This window comes from Oncorhynchus nerka, linkage group LG27, assembly GCF_034236695.1.
Source record: "Oncorhynchus nerka isolate Pitt River linkage group LG27, Oner_Uvic_2.0, whole genome shotgun sequence".
In the NCBI taxonomy this organism is placed as follows: Eukaryota; Metazoa; Chordata; class Actinopteri; order Salmoniformes; family Salmonidae; genus Oncorhynchus; species Oncorhynchus nerka.
In genome coordinates this window covers 17,426,163-17,446,409 of record NC_088422.1, presented here as the reverse complement: position 1 = coordinate 17,446,409, position 20,247 = coordinate 17,426,163, and the positions used below count along the sequence as shown (strand labels likewise).

At 42.4% G+C, this 20,247-nt stretch overlaps 1 protein-coding gene across 3 annotated transcripts in view; it reads left to right on the top strand.

Annotated features, from left to right (window-relative positions):
- Nucleotides 1–20,247, top strand: part of LOC115116358 (multiple C2 and transmembrane domain-containing protein 1-like) — a 255,296-nt gene that overhangs the window by 115,775 nt on the left and 119,274 nt on the right. For 2 of the 3 annotated variants that reach the window (XM_065011418.1, XM_065011416.1), the window contains exons 6-8: nt 7,480–7,650; nt 8,128–8,258; nt 16,410–16,596. In XM_065011418.1, coding sequence (XP_064867490.1) covers nt 7,480–7,650; nt 8,128–8,258; nt 16,410–16,596 — 489 coding nt within the window. The remainder of the gene's footprint in view (nt 1–7,479; nt 7,651–8,127; nt 8,259–16,409; nt 16,597–20,247) is intronic. The other variant, XM_065011417.1, reaches the window with a different exon arrangement.

Genomic DNA, 20,247 nt, shown 5'->3' with positions numbered 1-20,247 from the left:
AACCCAAGGAAAGCTGTTAGAACCTAGTTCCTTACATCCCGCAAATCTCAGTTGTGTACAATACTGACTTTACTATCAAAATGTTCCTATTTAAACTTTGTAGTCAAGTTTGACACTAGAAAACATGTTTTTATTTCATATCAATGACACAAAGGCTATTTTCAACAAGACATGTCGTTTTTTGGGTTCAGTTGAACGTATAGACTGTGATTTCATACTGAAATATGGAACAAAGATGATTATCAATCATGGTTATCAGTTATGCTTACTGGTTACGGTTATCATTTAGGACTGTTCAGTTATGGTTGTTCAGTTAACATCTCAGAAACATCTGTCCCTCAATGGTCTTAGTTCGGGGATTGTGGATAGTCCTGGGCAAATTTTAGAGAGTGAGAGCCTTTGAGAATGGGGGGGGTGTGTATGTGTTGGAGGTTTACGAACTGTCAAGCCAGATCTCCCATGTCTGTCTGAGACCCCTTTATCTCATGAGGACATCAACCCTGTGCATATCCTTTTGATTTCCCATCATGCCTGGCAGGTTGACCCTTGATCTGTCATTTCTCTCCATGTTGCTCATTTTTGCTCTATTTTATCCCTTCACAACAGAAAGCATGCTGATCCAGGGTCTGCTTTTCCCTCTCATTGGCCCATGCATGTGGCACATGTCCATATCTGTAGCCTATGGATATTCATGTTCCAAACTGTATCCTGTTTGTCCTTAATGCCTCTCCGTGCCATAGCAGCCCTTAGGTGGTCCACAGCAGCAGGCTTATATCTCTGTCTCATTTTAAACCAAACCCATGGACTCTCGAGGACAAACAACAACTTCTGACATTTTCTCAGTGTTTCTGAGAGCAGCACTCTTTATCTGGAGGCATGTACAGTACTTGAGTACAGTTGAGTAAAAGCTTGAGTTTGTAAAGATATAGAGATACAGAAAAGTTTGTTTTGGGTGTGTCTCTGGTTGGAGTAGTGTGGACGTTCTGCGGTAGAGCTTCCCCCAAACCATCCCTTTGAAGCTCCGAACTGGGCCATCCCGCCTGTGACTCGGGAATTATCTCCAACGCTAACAAACTAGTGCACTTCCCCACCAAGCGCCACTCCTCCTGGGTGTCTGCCTGGCTCCCTCCCTTTCTCCATGGTTATTTATATACCCTCTTCTCTTTAATCAAGCCAGTAATGCTGGTCTCAATACATGCAAACAATGCAAGAACCACTGTGGGATAATTATAACACTAAAATAGTTGAAATCCACTTCCTTTCAAGTCCAGTAAAGCCGAATCACCCCTCTTATTATCGCACTGTGTTCTTTGCCCCCAGAAGTTAAATCACACATGGCTTTTGTATTAGCCTGTGTACTGAGTATATGATGTACAATTATAATTCATATGCTTTGTTTAACTGATTGAACCAACTATTTTTTTGGTACTTATATTTGTGTGGTTTTCTTATCAGCCCTTTTGGGCTTCCAACCTCACCTGCACACACTTTGTATTTCACTTATTTTCTTTGGTGTGAATAAATAAAAACGAAACACCTTAAAACCTATATGAGCTCCTACATTTTTTGTTTTCATTAGGGAATTTCAACCCAACACATCTCCTCGTGTCTTTCCCTGCTCTACTTTGGCATGTTGATGAGGATGATTCCTAATCCAAATCGACCATGGGTTTTTACATATTTAAAAAGAAACAAATGATTTCACCTTTATTTAGCCAGGAAGGCCAGTTGAGAACAAGTTCTCATTCACAACTGTGACCTGGCCAAGATAGAGCAAAGCAATGCGACACAAACAACACAGAGTTACACATGGAATAAATAAACCTACAGTCAATAACACAATATGATGGATATATAGCAATGATGGTATGAGGGATATGAGATAATGAGGCATATGTAGCAACAAAACGTTGTTTTTTTTAGGAGGAGCTAGCACAGTGTAGCGTCCTTCACCATTAGCATAACAGCACAGTGTAGCGTCCTTCACCATTAGCATAACAGCACAGTGTAGCGTCCTTCACCATTAGCATAACAGCATAGTGTAGCGTCCTTCACCATTAGCATAACAGCACAGTGTAGCGTCCTTCACCATTAGCATAACAGCATAGTGTAGACTATCTGGACTCACTGTACAGTAGTGGGAGTAGGCCAGAGGAGGCTGGTGGGAGGATTTTTGGAGGATGGGCTCATTGTAATGGCTGGAATGGAATAGTATTAAACACATCAAACATATGGAAACCACATGTTTGACTCCGTTCCATCAATACCATTCCAGCCATTACAATGAGCCTGTATTCCTATAGCTCCTCCCACCAGCCTCCTCTAGTGCAGGCTACAGTATAGGTGGTAGTATCACACAGAGCCCAGCTCTCATTGTTTCATGTCTGGAGAATGGAAATGAAGAGGCTTCATCTCCACATCAAAGCGCCGGTGCTTGTGCGCCAGGGTTTGTTCAAAGTTTAATGAAATTCACTCCAAATCCAACTATATGTTAATGAGGCTCCTCCAAACAAGGCATGGAGACAGTGAGATATCTCGTAGTGATGTGTTTGTTTGACAAATATGTACCGACTGCTTTGTTTTTTGTTCCCCCTTCCCTCTGCACAAGCGAGCAATAGCATTGTGACTCCTGTCGAGGTTAAATTAGCCTGTAAGACATTAGTAAACGGTTAAAAATGGGTTTTAATCTGAGAGGGGAGGAGCAGCAATCTGAATTAATGCTGTCAGTGGTACAGCTCAATGGGGTTTACTACAGTGAGGTAATGCTGTCAGTGGTACAGCTCAACGGGGTTTACTACAGTGAGGTAATGCTGTCAGTGGTACAGCTCAATGGGGTTTACTACAGTGAGATACTGCTGTCAGTGGTACAGCTCAATGGGGTTTACTACAGTGAGGTAATGCTGTCAGTGGTACAGCTCAATGGGGTTTACTATTGTGAGGTAATGCTGTCAGTGGTACAGCTCAATGGGGTTTACTACAGTGGGGTAATGCTGTCAGTGGTACAGCTCAATGGGGTTTACTATTGTGAGGTAATGCTGTCAGTGGTACAGCTCAATGGGGTTTACTACAGTGGGGTAATGCTGTCAGTGGTACAGCTCAATGGGGTTTACTACAGTGAGGTAATGCTGTCAGTGGTACAGCTCAATGGGGTTTACTACAGTGAGGTAATGTTGTCAGTGGTACAGCTCAATGGCGTTTACTACAGTGAGGTAATGCTGTCAGTGGTACAGCTCAATGGCGTTTACTACAGTGAGGTAATGCTGTCAGTGGTACAGCTCAATGGGGTTTACTACAGTGAGGTAATGCTGTCAGTGGTACAGCTCAATGGCGTTTACTACAGTGAGGTAATGCTGTCAGTGGTACAGCTCAATGGGGTTCACTACAGTGAGGTAATGCTGTCAGTGGTACAGCTCAATGGGGTTTACTACAGTGAGGTAATGCTGTCAGTGGTACAGCTCAATGGGGTTTACTACAGTGAGGTAATGCTGTCAGTGGTACAGCTCAATGGCGTTTAATACAGCTCAATGGGGTTTACTACAGTGAGTTAATGCTGTCAGTGGTACAGCTCAATGGGGTTTACTACAGTGAGTTAATGCTGTCAGTGGTACAGCTCAATGGGGTTTACTACAGTGAGTTAATGCTGTCAGTGGTACAGCTCAATGGGGTTTACTATTGTGAGTTAATGCTGTGTCAGTAGTAATGCTGTCAGTAGTACAGCTCAACGGGGTTTACTATAGTGAGGTAATGCTGTATGTGGGGGTTTACTATGGTGAGTTAATGCTGTCAGTGGTACAGCTCAAGGGGGTTTACTATTGTGAGGTAATGCTGTCAGTGGTACAGCTCAATTGGGTTTACTACAGTGAGTTAATGCTGTCAGTGGTACAGCTCAATGGGGTTTACTATTGTGAGGTAATGCTGTCCGTGGTACAGCTCAATGGGGTTTACTATTGTGAGGTAATGCTGTCAGTGGTACAGCTCAATGGGGTTTACTATTGAGAGATAATGCTGTCAGTGGTACAGCTCAATGGGGTTTACTATTGTGAGGTAATGTTGTCAGTGGTACAGCTCAATGGAGTTTACTACAGCGAGTTAATGCTGTCAGTGGTACAGCTCAATGGGGTTTACTATTGTGAGGTAATGCTGTCAGTGGTACAGCTCAATGGGGTTTACTACAGTAATGCAGCAGCTCAATGGGGTTTACTACAGTGAGGTAATGCTGTCAGTGGTACAGCTCAATGGGGTTTACTACAGTGAGGTAATGCTGTCAGTGGTACAGCTCAATGGGGTTTAATACAGTGAGTTAATGCTGTCAGTGGTACAGCTCAATGGGGTTTACTACAGTGAGTTAATGCTGTCAGTGGTACAGCTCAATGGGGTTTACTACAGTGAGTTAATGCTGTATGTGGGGGTTTACTATTGTGAGGTAATGCTGTCAGTAGTACAGCTCAACGGGGTTTACTATAGTGAGGTAATGCTGTATGTGGGGGTTTACTATGGTGAGTTAATGCTGTCAGTGGTACAGCTCAAGGGGGTTTACTATTGTGAGGTAATGCTGTCAGTGGTACAGCTCAATTGGGTTTACTACAGTGAGTTAATGCTGTCAGTGGTACAGCTCAATGGGGTTTACTATTGTGAGGTAATGCTGTCAGTGGTACAGCTCAAGGGGGTTTACTATTGTGAGGTAATGCTGTCAGTGGTACAGCTCAATTGGGTTTACTACAGTGAGTTAATGCTGTCAGTGGTACAGCTCAATGGGGTTTACTATTGTGAGGTAATGCTGTCCGTGGTACAGCTCAATGGGGTTTACTATTGTGAGGTAATGCTGTCAGTGGTACAGCTCAATGGGGTTTACTATTGTGAGATAATGCTGTCAGTGGTACAGCTCAATGGGGTTTACTATTGTGAGGTAATGCTGTCAGTGGTACAGCTCAATGGAGTTTACTACAGCGAGTTAATGCTGTCAGTGGTACAGCTCAATGGAGTTTACTACAGTGAGGTAATGCTGTCAGTGGTACAGCTCAATGGAGTTTACTACAGTGAGGTAATGCTGTCAGTGGTACAGCTCAATGGAGTTTACTACAGCGAGTTAATGCTGTCAGTGGTACAGCTCAATGGAGTTTACTATAGTGCCTTCAGGAAGTATTCACACAGTTTCACTTTTTCCACATTTTGTTATGTTACAAGGTGGGATAACAATTTGTTTAATTGTTATTTTTTTGTCAACTACTTACACAAAATACTCTGTAATGTCAAAATGGAAGAAAAATTCTAACATTTGTAAAAAAAAATATATATATATATTTAAAAAATGTAAAACTAACATACATAAGTATTCAACCTCTTGAATAAATACATGTTAGAATCACCTTTGGCAGTGATTACAGCTGTGAGTCTTTCTGGGTAAGTCTCTAAGAGCTTTGCACAACTTGATTGCACATTATTCTTTAAAAAATTCTTCAAGCTCTGTCAAGTTGGTTGTTGATCATTGCTAGACAGCCATTTTTAAGTCTTGCCATAGCTTTTAAAGCAAATTTAAGTCAAAACTGTAACTAGGCCACCAGGTTTTCCTCTAGGATTTTGCCTGTGCTTAGCTCTATTCCATTTCTGTTTTTTCAAAAAAACTCCCTAGTCCTTACCCATAACATGATGCAACCATCACCATGCTTGTAAATATGTTTACTTTAGTGCCTTATTGCAAACAGGATGCGTTTATTTTTTTGACATTTATTATTCTGTACAAACTTCCTTCTTTTCACTCTGTTGTTTAGTTTAGTTTTGTAGAGTAACTACAATGTTGTTGATCCATCCTCAGTTTACTTGTACCACTGCCATTCAACTCTGTATCTGTTTTAAAGTCACCATTGTCCTCATGGTGAAATCCCTGAGCAGTTTCCTTCCTCTCCGGCAACTGAGTTAGGAAGGACACCTGTATCTTTGTAGTGACTGGGTTTATTGATACACCCATCCAAAGTGTAATTAATAATTTCACCATGCTTCACCAATCGGTGCCCTTCTTTGCGGGGCATTCGAAAACCTCCCTGGTCTTTGTTTTTCAATATGTGTTTGAAATTCACTGCTCGACACAGAGATGAGCTAGTCGTTCAAAAATCATGTCCATGCAACTTATGTGACTTTTGTTTAAGCAAATGTTTTCTCTTGAACTTATTTAGGCTTTCCATAACAAACGGGTTGAATACTTATTGAATCAAGACATTTCAGCTTTTCATTTTCAATTCATGTATAAACATTTCAAAAAACATAATTCCACTTTGACACAAAATCTACATTTGATCCATTTAAAATGAAAAAAGAACACAACAATGTGGAAAAAGTCAAGGGATGTGAACACTTTCTGAAGGCACTGTATATTCTACTGCTGTGACTCACAGACTTATAGACCAGGGCCTCTATTCACAAAGCGTCTCAGAGTAGGAGTGCTGATCTAGGATCTGTTCCCCCTGTCCATAATGCATCTTAAACTGATCCTAGATCAGCACTCCTACTCTGAGACACTACATAGAACCTCACAGGCACAGGTGAAAAGCCAGAGATTGTTAGTATGTGAGTGACTGTGTAGCCTTAGCCTGGGACATAAGCCTGTAGAATTGACAGTACAAGGTCCATGGGTGGGATCTGAACCCAGATCAGGTATCTGCACTGAGTATACAAAATGTTAAGGACATCTGCATTTTCCCTGACATCCAGGTGAAAGCTATGATCCCTTATTCATGTCACTTGTTAAATCCACTTCAATCAGTGTAGATGAAGGGGAGGAGACAGGTTAAAGAAGGATTTTTAAGCCTTGAGACAATTCAAACGTAGATTCTGTGGGATTTAGAGGGTGAATGGGCAAGACAAAAGATGCAGGTGCCTTTGAACAGGGTATGGTAGTAGGTGCCAGGTGCACTGATTTGAAGAACTGCAACGCTGGCTGCTGGGTTTTTCACGCTCAACAGTTTCCCGTGTGTTTCAAGAATGGCTCACCACCCAAAGGACATCCAGCCAACTTGACACAACTGTGGGAAGCATTGGAGTCAACATGGGCCAGCATCCCTGTGGAATACTTTGACACCTTGTAGAGTCCATGCCCTGACGTATTGAGGCTGTTCTTATGGCATAAGGGGGGTGCAACTCAATATTAGGAAGTTATTCCTAATATTTGGTTTACTCTGTGTATATCACTATGGTACAGGGCTGATCCACAGCATGTTGGACAAACTTTGAACCAGGAGTTGACTCTACTCACATATTCTGTGTTTGACTGTGTGTTTGTTCCTTTGCCTGCATCTCTTTGTATGGTCTCCATGTCTGTCCTGTGTTTATATTGCTGTGTGTCTGCAGGTAGAGTACTATGATTGATTGTCACGATTCAGAAGTTGGAATCATATTGAGCATTTCTCTGTTTCTGTTCATGTGTGTGTGTGTGTGTGTGTGTGTGTGTGTGTGTGTGTGTGTGTGTGTGTGTGTGTGTTTTATTAGCAGCAGCATTCGAGTATGCGGTTGTCAGATGTCCACAGGAAAGCTCAGCTGTGGAGAGGTATAGTGAGCATCAGTCTGATCGAGGCTCATGACCTCCAGCCTATGGACGCCAACGGCTTCAGTGACCCCTACGTCAAGTTCAGACTGGGCCATCAGAAATACAAGAGCAAGGTACCTCCACCAGCCTTATCACACTGTACCAACCAACCCACTTCCTAGACAATTCTTAGCTATCAAAGGCAGCAGACTTAAGCATTAGATGATAGATCAAATCAAGCTTTATTAATACAGCACATTTCAGACATGCAACGCAATGTGCTTTACAAGATAAAACTATTAAATGTAAAGCTAAAATATTTACTACCCAACAAACATAAGATAAAAAACTAAAGATTGACACAAACTGAACAACTAAAAAGCACCCTAAGGAAAAGCAAAGCTAAGAAGATGCGTTGTCAGTTGTCAACATTAGTGGTATTTGTTTTTGATACACACAAATACAAAGAAATAGGACATGTTACGCATTTCACTGTACTTGTGACAAATACAACTTGAACTTGAACAATGATAAGGGGAAACACTGACACATACACGCACACACACACACACACACACACACACACAACCATATGTGTGCTTCTTCCACAGACGATACCTAAGACTCTGAACCCCCAGTGGAGAGAGCAGTTTGACTTCCATCTTTATGAGGAGCAGGGGGGCTTCATCGACATCACCGTCTGGGACAAAGACGCAGGCAAGAAGGACGACTTCATGGGCAGGTGGGCTTTTCACACACACACACACACACACACACACACACACACACACACACACACACGCTTATACTCACACACCGCACCAATAGTTTCCTTCTTGTCTCTGTTAGTATGCTCTAAGGGTCTGCAGTGTGTGTGCTTAGCTGATGTGAGATTCCATCTTGGGCTGAAGGTGACACTGATTTTGAGGTCGCAGTCATCACAGGACCGTTAGCCTGACTTTCATCTGCTACTTGTATGTTTGTGTCCATTAGTGTGCGTGTGTGTGTTTGTCTGACAAGTCCCCACTAAGTCTGAAAGACAGGAGGCTAATAGCTCAGAGAGGAGATTGGAGTAGCTGGTAGTGTCCTCTTCCTGGGGAGCTAGTGTCTATTGTAATTGGCTGTTCCCCTCCTTAAATACTCATCTGTTCCATGCCCGCTGAGGTCCTACAGACAGGGTCATTAACACACACACACACACACACACACACACACACACACACACACACACACACACACACACACATACACACACATACACACACACACACACACACACACACACACACACACACACACACCCCCACAACCAGTGGGCCTACCTGCTACCTATTGCACAACTTTGTCACAGTTTTTATAAAGTTTCAGTAACCATGGTCAAATAGTTAGCCACAGTGTAGTCGATTTAGGCCCAGATAGCACTGCATTTTGCTTTGCAATGTAGTTTTGTTTTGACTGTGTTGTAATTTGGTTTATTCTGATTGATTGTATGTTCTGGTCCTGAGGCTTCAGTGTGTTAGTAGAACAGGTTTGTGAACTCAGGACCAGCTGGACGAGGGGACACTTTTCTTTGCTCAGCTCTTGGCATTGCAGGGCTTGGTAATGATATTAGTGGGGGTCACTGTATTGAGATGTTTCCAAAACTTAATTGCTCTTTTTTGAGTTTTTATTATTAGTGGATATTGGCCTAATTCTGCCCTGCATGCATTGTTTTTAGTTTTCCTCTGGACATGTTGGAGAATCTTACATAACTCTGCATGCTGGGATTCAATAGGGTGTTTGTCAAATTTGGTGAAATCTTGTTTTGCAAGTGGACCTCACACATCTCTGCCATAAAGTGCAATTGCTTCAATGACACATTCAATTCGTTTTAGCCAAATTTTAATAGGTACATTTGTTTTTTAATGGCGTGGAATGCCCTGCGTGCTTTCTCTCTCAGTTCATTCACTGCATCATTAAGGTGTCCAGTTGAGCATATTTTTAAACCTAAATAATTGTAGTGTGTGCAGTATATGTTTTGTACCAATTGAGAACTTTGGTCTAATTTCCTGAGATCTGGATTTTCTCTGGAAAAACATTATTTTAGTATTTTTGGGGTTTACTGCCAAGTCCCAGGTCTGGCAGTACTGCTCTAGCAGGTCCAGGCTCTGCCGTAGGCCATGTGCTGTGGGTGACAGCAGGCGTAGGTCAATTGTGAAGAGTAGGCATTTAACCTCTGAATTGTGGAGACTAACACCAGGGGCTGACGATTTTTCTAGAATAGTGGCCAATTCGTTGATGTAAATATTGAAGAGTGCAGGGCTCAGATTGCAACCCTGGCGAAGGCCCCGCCCCTGGTTAAAGAATAGTTTTTTTCTTGCCAATTTTGATGCTGCACATATTGCCAGTATACATTGATTTAGTTATATCATATGTTTTACCCCCTACACCACTTTCAATTACTTTGTAGAACAGTCCTGAATGCCAAATAGAATCAAATGCTTTTTGGAAGTCAATAAAGCAAGTGTATATTTTGGTATTATTTTGGTGGACATGTTTATGTATCAGGGTGTGTAGGGTGTAAATATGATCAGTTGTGCAATGTTTTGGTATAAATCTAATTTGGCTTTTACTCAAGACATTGTGCTTATTAAAGAAGTTTCGAATTCTTATATTTATAATACTACAGAAAACCTTCCCCAGGTTACTGTTCACACAATTGCCTCTGTAATTGTTTGCGTCAAATTTGTCTCTGTTCTTAAATATTGGGGTTATGAGTCCTTGATTCCAGATGTCAGGAAAATAACCTACACTCAGGATCAAATTAAACCGTTTTAATATAGCCAATTTACATTTTGCACTCGTGATTTTTAGCATCTCATTTAGGATGCCATCAGATCCGCATGCTTTTTTAAATTTGAGAGCCTGAAGTTTCTTATAGAGCTCCTGGTCAGTAATAGTTTAGTTTCTTATAGAGCTCCTGGTCAGTAATAGTTTAGTTTCTTATAGAGCTCCTGGTCAGTAATAGTTTAGTTTCTTATAGAGCTCCTGGTCAGTAATTGGGGAGTCCAATGGATTTTGATTGTCCTTTATAGCTTTTTCTAATCCATTCAACTTCTCATGAATTTGTTCTGCATTTGTGTCAATTTGAACGGTGTTATAGAGTGTTTTAAAATGGGTTGTCCATATGTCACCATTTCGTAATGCTAATTCCTCTTGTTTTGATTTTCTTAGTTTTTTCCAATTTTGCCAGAAGTTATTTGTGTTTATGGACTCCTCAACTAGTGTCAGCTGCTTGCTGTCGTACTGTGCTTTTTTGGTTCTGAGTGTATGTTTGTAGAGTTTTAAAGTCTCACAGTAATGAAGGTGTAATTCACCGTTATTTGGGTCTCTGTGCTTTTGGTTTGATATTGTTCTAAGATTTTTCCATATAATTTTACAATCTGCATCAAACCAGAAATACCAGAAAGCAAACAGTCTTTTTTGTTTTGTTTTTTATCAATTTTAGTTGTGCTTCTTTTGCCATTTTCCTGAATATATAGTTGTTTTTTATTTCTAGTTTGTTGCCTTCTTTACTGTGAGTGAATGTGCTATCCAGAAAGTTATCTAAGAGGGTTTAGATATGTTGGTTACCGTTTGCTTTCTGGTATTCTTCTGTGCGGTTTTGGGCCCATCTGTATGAATTTCTGATGTTCTACAGCTTACTGGGCTGTGAATGTGTGGTTGTTTCCATGTCTGTTTTTTTGAGGAACAACGTCATTTGGCTGTGATCCGACAGAGGTGTTAGTGGCTTGGCGGTGAATGAACTGAGAGAGAAAGGGTTCATGTCTGTATTCATATAGTCTCCTGTACTGTGGCCAAGAGGTGAATAACTGGCCAAGAGGTGAATGAACTGAGAGAGAAAGGGTCCATGTCTGTATTCATATAGTCTCCTGTACTGTGGCCAAGAGGTGAATAACTGGCCAAGAGGTGAATAACTGGCCAAGAGGTGAATAACTGGCCAAGAGGTGAATGAACTGAGAGAGAAAGGGGCCATGTCTGTATTCATATAGTCTCCTGTACTGTGGCCAAGAGGTGAATAACTGGCCAAGAGGTGAATAACTGGCCAAGAGGTGAATGAATTGAGAGAGAAAGGGTCCATGTCTGTATTCATGTAGTCTCCTGTACTGTGGCCAAGAGGTGAATAACTGGCCAAGAGGTGAATGAACTGAGAGAGAAAGGGTCCATGTCTGTATTCATATAGTCTCCTGTACTGTGGCCAAGAGGTGAATAACTGGCCAAGAGGTGAATGAACTGAGAGAGAAAGGGTCCATGTCTGTATTCATATAGTCTACTGTACTGTGGCCAAGAGGTGAATAACTGGCCAAGAGGTGAATGAACTGAGAGAGAAAGGGTCCATGTCTGTATTCATATAGTCTCCTGTACTGTGGCCAAGAGGTGAATAACTGGCCAAGAGGTGAATGAACTGAGAGAGAAAGGGTCCATGTCTGTATTCATATAGTCTACTGTACTGTGGCCAAGAGGTGAATAACTGGCCAAGAGGTGAATAACTGGCCAAGAGGTGAATAACTGGCCAAGAGGTGAATAACTGGCCAAGAGGTGAATAACTGTACTTTGTCAATAACCTACCATTGACAAAGTACAGACCCAGGCTTCATCAGAGCTGCAACAGATCCCTTCCATTTTTGTTGATGGTTCTGTCACTGTTGTTTCTATGGGGGAGATTAAGACAGTGAGAATCAAATCAAATCAAATTTAATTGGAAACAGTATGGCCTGTGATAAAGCTGTCCCCTCTTGTGGTCGTTAGATCAGGTAGTGTTCCTGTGCGCACATTTGTGTCCCCACAGATTTCCTTGGGCTTGGAAATGGCACGTCTCCTCAAGGGTGGGGAAGATCTCCTCTGAGTAATTTGGGGGTTCGGGGTACAAGTTATTTTTGTTTGTTTTAACCAAATGTGATATATACTAATTTTGAGGGGATCAATTAGATTTTGTAATCTTTGCCTCTATTGACAGAGCTGTGTTTATGTGATGGCACAATTACCTCTCTGTAGCCCGTGGGACAGTGAGTGACAATGTCAGCCTTACACCATGTCTCATGCAGAATGATGACATCAACATCTTTAAGATTTTTGTTGAACTCCAGTGCTGAACTCTTCAGTCCAAAGGTTGATGAGTTTAGGCCCTGAATGTTCCACATGCTAACTCATACTGATTTCATGTTCATGTTGCAAAAAGAAAGAATAGCACAGTCAGAAATACAGTAACTACTAATTATTAAGTGGTTTTTAAGTGTTTTATATATATATATATATATATATATATATATATATATATATATATATATATATATATATATATAATATATATACTGTTCAAAAATTTGGGGTCACTTAGCAATGTCCTTGTTTTTGAAAGAAATGCACATTTTTTCATCCATTAAAATAACATCAAATCTATCATAAATCCAGTGTAGACATTGTTAATGTTGTAAATGACTATTGTAGCTGATTTTTAATGGAATATCTACAGTACATAGGCGTACAGAGGCCCATTATCAGCAACCATCACCCCTGTGTTCCATTGGCATATTGTGTTAGCTATTCCAAGCTTATGATTTTAAAAGGCTAATTGATCATTAGAAAAACCCTTTGCAGCTATGTTAGCACAGCTGAAAACTGTAGCGCTGATAAAGAAGAAATTAAACTGGCCTTCTTTAGACTAGTTGAGTGTCTGGAGCATCAGTATTTGTGGGTTCGATTACAGGCTCAAAATGTCCAGAAACAAATCACTTTATTTTGAAACTCATCAGTCTATTCTTGTTCTGAGAAATGAAGGCTATTCCATGCGAGAAATTGCCAAGAAATGGAAGATCTGGTACAACTCTGTGTTCTACCCCCTTCACAGAACAGAGCAAACTGGCTCTAACCAGAATAGAAAGAGGAGTGGGAGGCCCCGGTGCACAACTGAGCAAGAGGACAAGTACATTAGAGTGTCTAGTTTGAGAAACAGACACCTTACAAGTCTTCAACTGGTAGCTTCATTAAATAGTACCTGCAAAACACCAGTCTCAACATCAACAGTGAAGAGGCAGCTCCGGGATGCTGGCCTTCTAGGCAGAGTTACAAAGAAAAAGCCATATCTCAGACTGGCCAATAGTCAGGCTGAGAAGTAGTGGTGTGCGGGGTGTATCAGGGGGGGGCAGAGAGCTTCTCTCTGTAGTAGGTTTCCCCATGTGAGCTTCCTTGTTGACTGGGGGTATGGGTAAAGGGCAGTCGGGTGGGTGGGGGGGGTAAAGGTGGGTCAGTGGGGGTGTTAGGGGTGGTGAGGGGCTGCAGCTTCTCTTTAGGAGTCTCTACAGTCTGCTCTCTGAGCTGCAGCACCCTCTTGATGACAGACAACTCCTTTGCCATCTCCTCCTTTACCTGCACCAGCTCTCTCCTCATGGTGGCCTTTACCTCCTCCAGTGCTGTGGTAAGGCTCTCTCCTCATGGTGGCCTTTACCTCCTCCAGGGCTGTGGTAAGGCTCTCCCCTCATGGTGGCCTTTACCTCCTCAAGCGCTGTGGTAAGGCTCTCTCTCAGCTCCTGGACAGAGTTCTTCAGCTGGCTCCTGCACTGGTTGATCTGGTCCTGTAGATGCTCTGTGTCTGGGCTGGTGGTGGTGTAGCTGGGGGGTATTGGCCCAGTTCTGCTCTACATGCGTTATTTGGAGTTTTTCTTTGCACTTTGCAATACAGTCTTGCAAAACTCTGCATGCAGTATTTCGATTGGATGTTTGTCCCATTTGGTAAATTCATTATTAGAGATTGGACTCCATACTTCACTGCCATATAGAGCAATTGGTTATATAACTGATTGAAACATTTTGAATTTTGATTTTGATGTTCCTTTTAATGGCATATAATGCTCTTCTTGCTTTGTCTCTCAGCTCATTCACAGCCATGTGAAAGCTACCTGTGTTGCTGATATTTAGTCCTAGATATGTGTAGTTTTTGGTGTGTTCTAATAGAACTGTGAATTTATATTTGTCATCCTTATTTCCGGACCTTTTTTGGAATATCATTATATTTGTTTTTTTAGGTTAACGGTCAGAGCCCAGTTCTGACAGAACCTGTAAAGATGATCTAGGTGCTGCTGTAACCCCTCTTTAGTGGGAGACAGCAGCACCAGGTCATCTGCGTACAGCAGACACTTGATTTCAGTGTTGTGTAGGGTGATACCAGGTGCTGCCGATTCTTCTAATGTTTTTGACAATTCATTAATGTAGATGTTAAATAGTGTTGGACTTATTGGGCAGCCCTGTTTCACTCCCCATCCCTGAGAGAAGAAGTCTGTTTGCTTGTTGCCAATTTTAACCGCACATTTGTTTTTAGTGCACATTGATTTAATAAAATCATATGTTTTCCCTCCAGTACCACTTTCTATTAGTTTATAAAAAAGACCTTTGTGCCAAATTTAATCAAATGCTTTCTTGAAATCTACAAAACACGAGTAGATTTTGCCTTTGTTTTGCTTTACTTGTTTATCAATTAGAGTGTGGAGGGTGTAAATGTGGTCTGTTGGACCATCATTTTTTAGAAATCCAATCTGGCTTCTGCTCAGGACATTGTGTTTGTCAATGAAATTATGTAGTCTGCTATTTGTAATTACTGCAGAGAGTTTTCCCCAAGTTGCTGTTAACGCAAATTCCTCTGTAATTATTTGGGTCAAATTTGTCTCCATTTTTGTAGATTGGTGTGATCAATCCCTGGTTCCAAATATCGGGGAAAATACCTGCAGTGAGGATAATGTTGAAGAGTTTGAGTATAGCCAATCTGTATATTTGATCATTTCATTTAAAATACCATCAGCACCACAGGCCTTTTTGGGTTGGAGAGTACATAGTTTTTCCAATAATTATTCTTCTGTAATTGGGGTATCTACAGGATTCTGATAGTCTTTGACTGCTGATTCAAGGATTTGTAATTTTTCTTGTATTTCTTTTTGTTCTTGGCTCTTTGTTATATTGCTGCAGAGGTTTGCAAAGTGATTTCTCCACATATCCCCATTTTGGATAGCCAATTCCTCATGATGAGGTTTGCAAAGTGATTTCTCCACATATCCCCATTTTGGATAGCCAATTCCTCATGATGAGGTTTGTTTAATTTATTCCAATTCTCCCAGAAGTGGTTTGATTCTATGGATTCCTCAATTCCATCCAGCTGATTTCTAATGTTCTGTTCCTTTTTTGTTCTTAGGGTGTGTTTGTATTGCAATATTTTTTTTGATAATGATTTTTGCAATCATTATCAAACCATTTTTCATTATCTGTTATTTCTGGTTTGCTCTTATCCTTCTTTAAATTAGCCAAGGAGGCTAATTTGTCAAATATAAAGTTTATGTTCCAAACCCTCTTGTACACCTTCATTGCTGTAGGAGAATGTTAAGGCTAAAAAGTTGTCCATGAGAGATTGTATTTTTTGGCTACTAATTGCTTTTTGGTATATGTCTGATGTCTGATGTCTCTCTCTCTCTCTCTCTCTCTCTCTCTCCCCCCCCCATCTCTACCTCTCTCTCTCCCACATCTCTGCCTCTTTCTCTCTCTCTCTCTCTCTCTCTCTCTCTCTCTCTCTCTCTCTCTCTCTCTCTCTCTCTCTCTCTCCCACAGCTCTGCCTCTCTCTCTCTCCCACATCCCTCTCTCTGTGTCTCTGTCTCTGTCTCTCTCTCCCCCCATCTCTTCCTCTCTATCTCTCTACCCATCTCTGCCTCTACCTCTCTTTGTATATTCTACCTCACTCTTTCTCGTCCCCTCTTTCTCCTGCTTTTACCAACATCTCACTCTTTCTCACTCTCGTGGTTTTGTTTTTTCCTCTCAATGTTAGTCTACATAGACCTGTACGTCTGAAATTCCAAACATGTGTGTGTTTTTCAGGTGTTCGATAGACCTGTCACCGCTCAGTAAAGAGCACACTCATAAGTTTGACCTGCCGCTGGAGGAGGGCGAGGGCATGCTGGTGCTGCTGGTCACACTCACGGGGGCAGCTGCAGTGTCCATCTCGGACCTGTCTGTCAACATCCTGGACGACACACACGAGAGACACCAGATACGACAGAGATATGTGAGTTAGTTTGTGTGTGTGTGTCTATGCATGCGTGTCTGCATCACTAGGGCTGGGTTTACACAGGCAGCCAATTCTGATATTTTTTCCCTAATTGGTCTTTTGACCAATCACATCAGATTTTTTCAAATCAGATTTTTTTTTTTAGATCTGATTAGTCAAAAGACCAGTCAGAATTGGTCTGCCTGTCTGAACACAGCCTATGTGACCTTAACAGCAGCTACCAGGCTCTAGGTCTCTCCTGCTCCCTCTTGTGGAGACATGAAGCTGCAGCATAATGTCACGGACTTGTCAGTACAGCAATGTGAACTTGTTTTTCATTAGATCACATTTCCAACCAGTAGATTCATAAGCCAATCAATACTGATAAATGGATCGTTCAGAGAAACAACACCCTCCAGGACCTGTTTTTTCTCACCTGTCTGTTTTCTAAATGGCTCCAGGGTGAAGTTTCCAGTAAATACAGATCTAGGATCAGCTTCCCCTCCTCCAATACTAACCTTATTAACCATTAGTGGGGGAAATGCCAAACTGACCCAAGATCAACTTCACTCTACACTGTATACATGTCTGTCCTGCTTTATCACGTGCCGAATTCAACAGGTGTAGACCTTAACGTGAAATGCTTACTTACAAGCCCTTAATCTATATACAGGGGGTACTGGTACAGTCAATGTGTGGGGGTACAGGTTAGTCAAGGTGATTTGTACATGTAGGTAGGGGTAAATTGACTACGCATAGATAATAAACAGTGAGTAGCAGCAGTGTAAAAACAAAGGGGGTGTCAATGTAAATAGTCTGGGTGGCCATTTGAATAATTTTTCTGCAGTCTTATGGCTTGGGGATAGAAGCTGTTAAGAAGCTTTTTGGTCCTAGACTTGGCGCTCCGGTACCACTTGCCGTGCGGTAGCAGAGAGAACAATCTATGACTTGGGTGACTGGAGTCTTTGACCATTTTTTGGGCCTTCCTAACAAGCCTTATACTGCCCCAACGTTTCCATCAAATGGCTTTGACCTGCTAACTACTGCTGAAAGAGGGGAGGGGACAGAAGAAAACAGGCTGAGGTAGAGAGAAGTGGAGAAAAATAGGGGGCTGATAGGCTAAGAGAGAAGACAGCCTGACAGATTCTATTGAAACTGAAGCTGCTGTGAATCGCTCTTCTCTCTTCTCTCTCCACTGAGAGACCTTGGTTTCTAGCGTATCAGAGTTTTATACCATAGTGTGAGTGGGTGTGAATATTTATATTTGTGAATATGTAAAAGTCTCTGTGGAGTGTGCTAGTGTGTTACTGTGTGTGTGTATGTTAATGAACCCGTCAGTAGGACCTCAGTGTGTTTGCTGTAAAAGGCATGGTGTCTCTCTGAGGAGTCTTAGGCTCCCTGTCCTCCTGAGGCCCTCCCGCCACAACACAATACATTCCGCCTGTTCTTTTGTCTTAATGCTGTTAACCCTTCACTGGCTGTCACTCAGCCATCAGCTCAGCACAAAGACACACACACACAAACACTCACACGGGGCTCTGGAGCTCCCTCTTTGACAGGCCTGATGGGGGACACTCGTCATATATCAACAGTATGTCATCTGGTGGAAGATGCTTTACTGTCTGATAATGCATATGGAGTCCTGGAGGACTGTTGTTCCAACGCTGTGCACCTTCATTAAGACAGGGATTGAATACTCCTACAGCACTGTGTGTGTCATTTATATCTTCACCATATTCTAGCAACCTACTTCATTTGATTGTATGTAGGAGTTTGTGTGTGTGTTTGTGTGTGTGTGTGTGTGTGTGTGTGTGTGTGTGTGTGTGTGTGTGTGTGTGTGTGTGTGTGTGTGTGTGTGTGTGTGTGTGTAAACTGTGCTCTAATTTAAGTGTAGAGTCCTGCTGGGTTGTGTGGTTGATCTGGGTGAGCTCCAGTGGAGAGCGCTCCACAGGCCAACCACGGACGCGTGACCTACATACAACGCTAGCAGCTCATTGGCTGGCCACGAGAGCACTTCCCGCGCTGCAGTGGCATCCTACGCTCAACGGGGGGAGCTCTAGGACCTAGACAGATGGCGGGCTTGCCTCTCTTCCTTCACTCACTTTGAGCTAGGGCCGGGAGGTGTGTGTGTGTGTGTGTGTGTGTGTGTGTGTGTGTGTGTGTGTGTGTGTGTGTGTGTGTGTGTGTGTGTGTGTGTGTGTGTGTGTGTGTGTGTGTGTGTGTGTAATAGTAATAGTGAGAAGTAAGGGGTGAGGGTTGTGCTGGCAGGGTAGGCATGCAAAATGAAAAGAAAAAGCTATTTCACCTTTTACAACTCCAGAGCCCCTGATTTTCTGTGCGTTAAACAAGAGACATTTTCCCCCATCTTTTCTTTCCCTCGTTTTCATGCTTGCTCTCTGTCTCTCTGTGTAGGTTCTGCTCTTCGTCTCTCTGTGTAGGTTCTGCTTTCTGTCTCTCTGTGTAGGTTCTGCTCTCTGTCTCTCTGTGTTGGTTCTGATCTCTGTCTCTCTGTGTAGGTTCTGCTATTTGTCTCTCTGTGTAGGTTCTGCTCTTCGTCTCTCTGTGTAGATTCTGCTTTCTGTCTCTCTGTGTAGGTTCTGCTCTCTGTCTCTCTGTGTAGGTTCTGCTCTCTGTCTCTCTGTGTTGGTTCTGATCTCTGTCTCTCTGTGTAGGTTCTGCTATTTGTCTCTCTGTGTAGGTTCTGCTCTTCGTCTATCTGTGTAGATTCTGCTCTTTCTTCTCTCTGTGTAGGTTCTGCTCTTCGTCTTTCTGTGTAGGTTCTGCTCTTCGTCTCTCTGTGTAGGTTCTGCTCTTCGTCTCTCTGTGTAGGTTCTGCTCTCTGTGTAGGTTCTTCAGCTGGAGGGGGACAGTGTGGTTGGGTTTGAAGAGGACTGCCCCCATTAGCATATTCCTTTTCTCCTGACTGATGCCCTTTTAATGAGAGAATTTAATACAGATGTACCTTATCAAGACACACAGATAACAGCAAGTGCTGGTACTAATGCTGTACAATACCCAAAGCAAATTAGTCCGAGTGTGTGTGTGTGTGCACGCCCCTGTGCGTGCACGTCTGTATGTGTGTCTCAGTGTGTCTGTGCATGTGTTCATGAATATGTGTGTGTGTATGTGTGTGAAGCATTGCTCGGGCGAATGTATTCCCTGATATCATCAGTTTGGAATCAGCTGTCTAGCAGACAGCAGTACAAAACACCTACTAGTACTAATCACTGCAACCTCCCTAACACACCACCTAGCCTTCACCCCCACCTCCCACCCCCTATCAACCAACCAACCAACCAACCAGTAAGCTATTTAGGGAAGGGGGTTGGTGAGGGTTTCAAGTGCCATGCATTATCATCGTCATAGCGCCTGGGCTTTGAAGCAAAGAAGATTGCTCCTTAAAAACGTATGGTCGAGGAACGACCTGTCCCTGACTTCTCACTACTGGCCCGGCCCAACATCATTAACACAGCCCAGTCATATCAGATGACTTTCAGCTTTCAGCTGGCTGCCTGACAAGACCCTCCTCCCTCCACGGTAAGTCCCTGTGTAAATGGTGAGGCAGCAGAAGGAAGAAGACATTAGCCCGTTTAAAGTGCTTTCCGAGGTCAGCCTACAATGCAGGCGTTTCCCTCCCATTAATCTGCCCCCATTGAAGAGAACTGATAA